Here is a 1809-nt window from a genome sequence, read left to right as displayed (position 1 = left end):
CCCCTTATTTATTCACACTGACATGATCTTCAGCAAATGCCTACTTCGAGCCAGCTTCCTTTTGGAAAGGATGAAGTCATGTTACACATGAGAGTGTCAGAAATGCGAATCACAAGGGCTGGGGTTGTGGCTTAGTGGTAGAGCGCTCACCTCATACATATGAGACCCTAGATTCAATCCTCAGCACCACATAAAAAGAAATAAACAAAATAAAGATATTGTGCCCATGTATAACTAATTTTTTTTAAAAGGAATGCAAATCACAAAAAAGAGCATGAAATTCTATTGGAAATCAGAAAAATAAGTCTAATGTTCCACTTTTCTCTATCTCTTTCTGCAGATAATATTTTGTAAGAAAATGCCTACTTCAAACCACTCTTTGATGATTAATTTTATCCTTGAAGGGTTAACAAAACGCTCAGAGCTCCAGTTGTCACTCTTCCTCCTGTTTCTTGGAATATATGTGGTCACAGTGGTGGGTAACCTGGGCATGATCCTCTTAATTGCCATCAGTTCTCAACTTTACTCTCCAATGTATTACTTTCTCAGTCATTTGTCCTTCATTGATCTCTGCTACTCTTCTGTCATTACTCCTAAGATGCTGGTGAACTTTGTGTCAGAGAGGAACATCATCTCCTTTCTGGAGTGCATGACTCAGCTTTACTTCTTTCTTTTTTTTGTTATTGTAGAAGGTTATCTTCTAACAGCCATGGCATATGACCGTTATGTTGCTATCTGTAGCCCACTGCTTTACAACGTTGTCATGTCCCACAGGGTCTGCTCCATCATGATGTCTGTGGTGTACTCCCTGGGTTTGTTTGGGGCCACGGTCCACACCTTCCGCATGTCAATGCTGTCCTTCTGTGGGTCTCATATTGTCAGTCATTACTTTTGTGATATTCTGCCCTTGCTGACTCTGTCTTGCTCTAGCACCCACATCAATAAGATACTACTGTTTATTATTGGAGGAGTTAATACATTAGGTCCTACTCTGGCCATTCTCGTCTCTTATGCTTTCATCCTCTCTAGCATCCTCCATATTCGCTCCACTGAGGGCCGGTCCAAAGCCTTCGGCACCTGTAGCTCCCATCTCATGGCTGTGGGCATCTTTTTTGGGTCTATAACATTCATGTATTTCAAGCCTCCTTCCAGCAATTCTATGGACCAGGAGAAGGTGTTCTCTGTGTTCTACACCACGGTGATTCCCATGCTGAACCCCCTGATCTACAGCCTCAGAAACAAGGATGTGAAGAACGCACTGAGAAGAGTGGTTGCGGGGAGGCAGTCATCCTGATGAAGCGGGTACTCGGAGGGATCAAGAAGAAATGAACCAGATGAAATGGTGTCAGAGGATTTTTGACATTTCTTTCTGTTTTCCAAAGAGAAAACATTCTTATTTACAAACTACAGAGTCTATACTTGAGAATGACTGAGGTTTTTGGATCTTACTGAGCAATTCAATTTTCTGATATGTTTTAGAGAGAGAGGAGTTGGCAAAAGAGAGAAGACGAATAAACATTATGAAGTTTATGATCATGAAAATAATACTGTTATCTTGGAAACTAGGAATGATGTAGTTACATGGGAAGGAGCATCTGAGTGTTGGAACAAAATTATGTAGATGGGAGATTATGTGCAAATTCAATTAATCATCCAGTATCTGTGGAATTCAAACTATTACTTTTTATATATTGTTTTATCCAGCCTGAAGAGACATTGTACAGAACTATCTAGCTTAGTTGTCTTGGGGGAATGGTTAGCCTTTATATATATATATATATATATATATATTTTTTTTTTTTTTTTTTT

The 1809-nt window shown here is 39.5% G+C and overlaps 1 protein-coding gene across 1 annotated transcript; it reads left to right on the top strand.

The window, feature by feature from the left end:
• The first annotated feature begins 358 nt into the window (after window positions 1-358).
• Window positions 359-1294, top strand: LOC107153560 (olfactory receptor 8D2-like). The gene has a single exon (XM_015499102.1). It carries the CDS (start codon window positions 359-361, stop codon window positions 1292-1294), a length of 936 nt encoding a protein of 311 aa, XP_015354588.1.
• Window positions 1295-1809: the final 515 nt, after the last annotated feature.

The sequence above is a fragment of the Marmota marmota genome, unplaced genomic scaffold (assembly GCF_001458135.2).
Source record: "Marmota marmota marmota unplaced genomic scaffold, marMar, whole genome shotgun sequence".
Lineage (NCBI taxonomy): Eukaryota > Metazoa > Chordata > Mammalia > Rodentia > Sciuridae > Marmota > Marmota marmota.
Note: the sequence above shows the minus strand (reverse complement) of the source record. Positions and strands in the feature narration are given on the sequence as shown.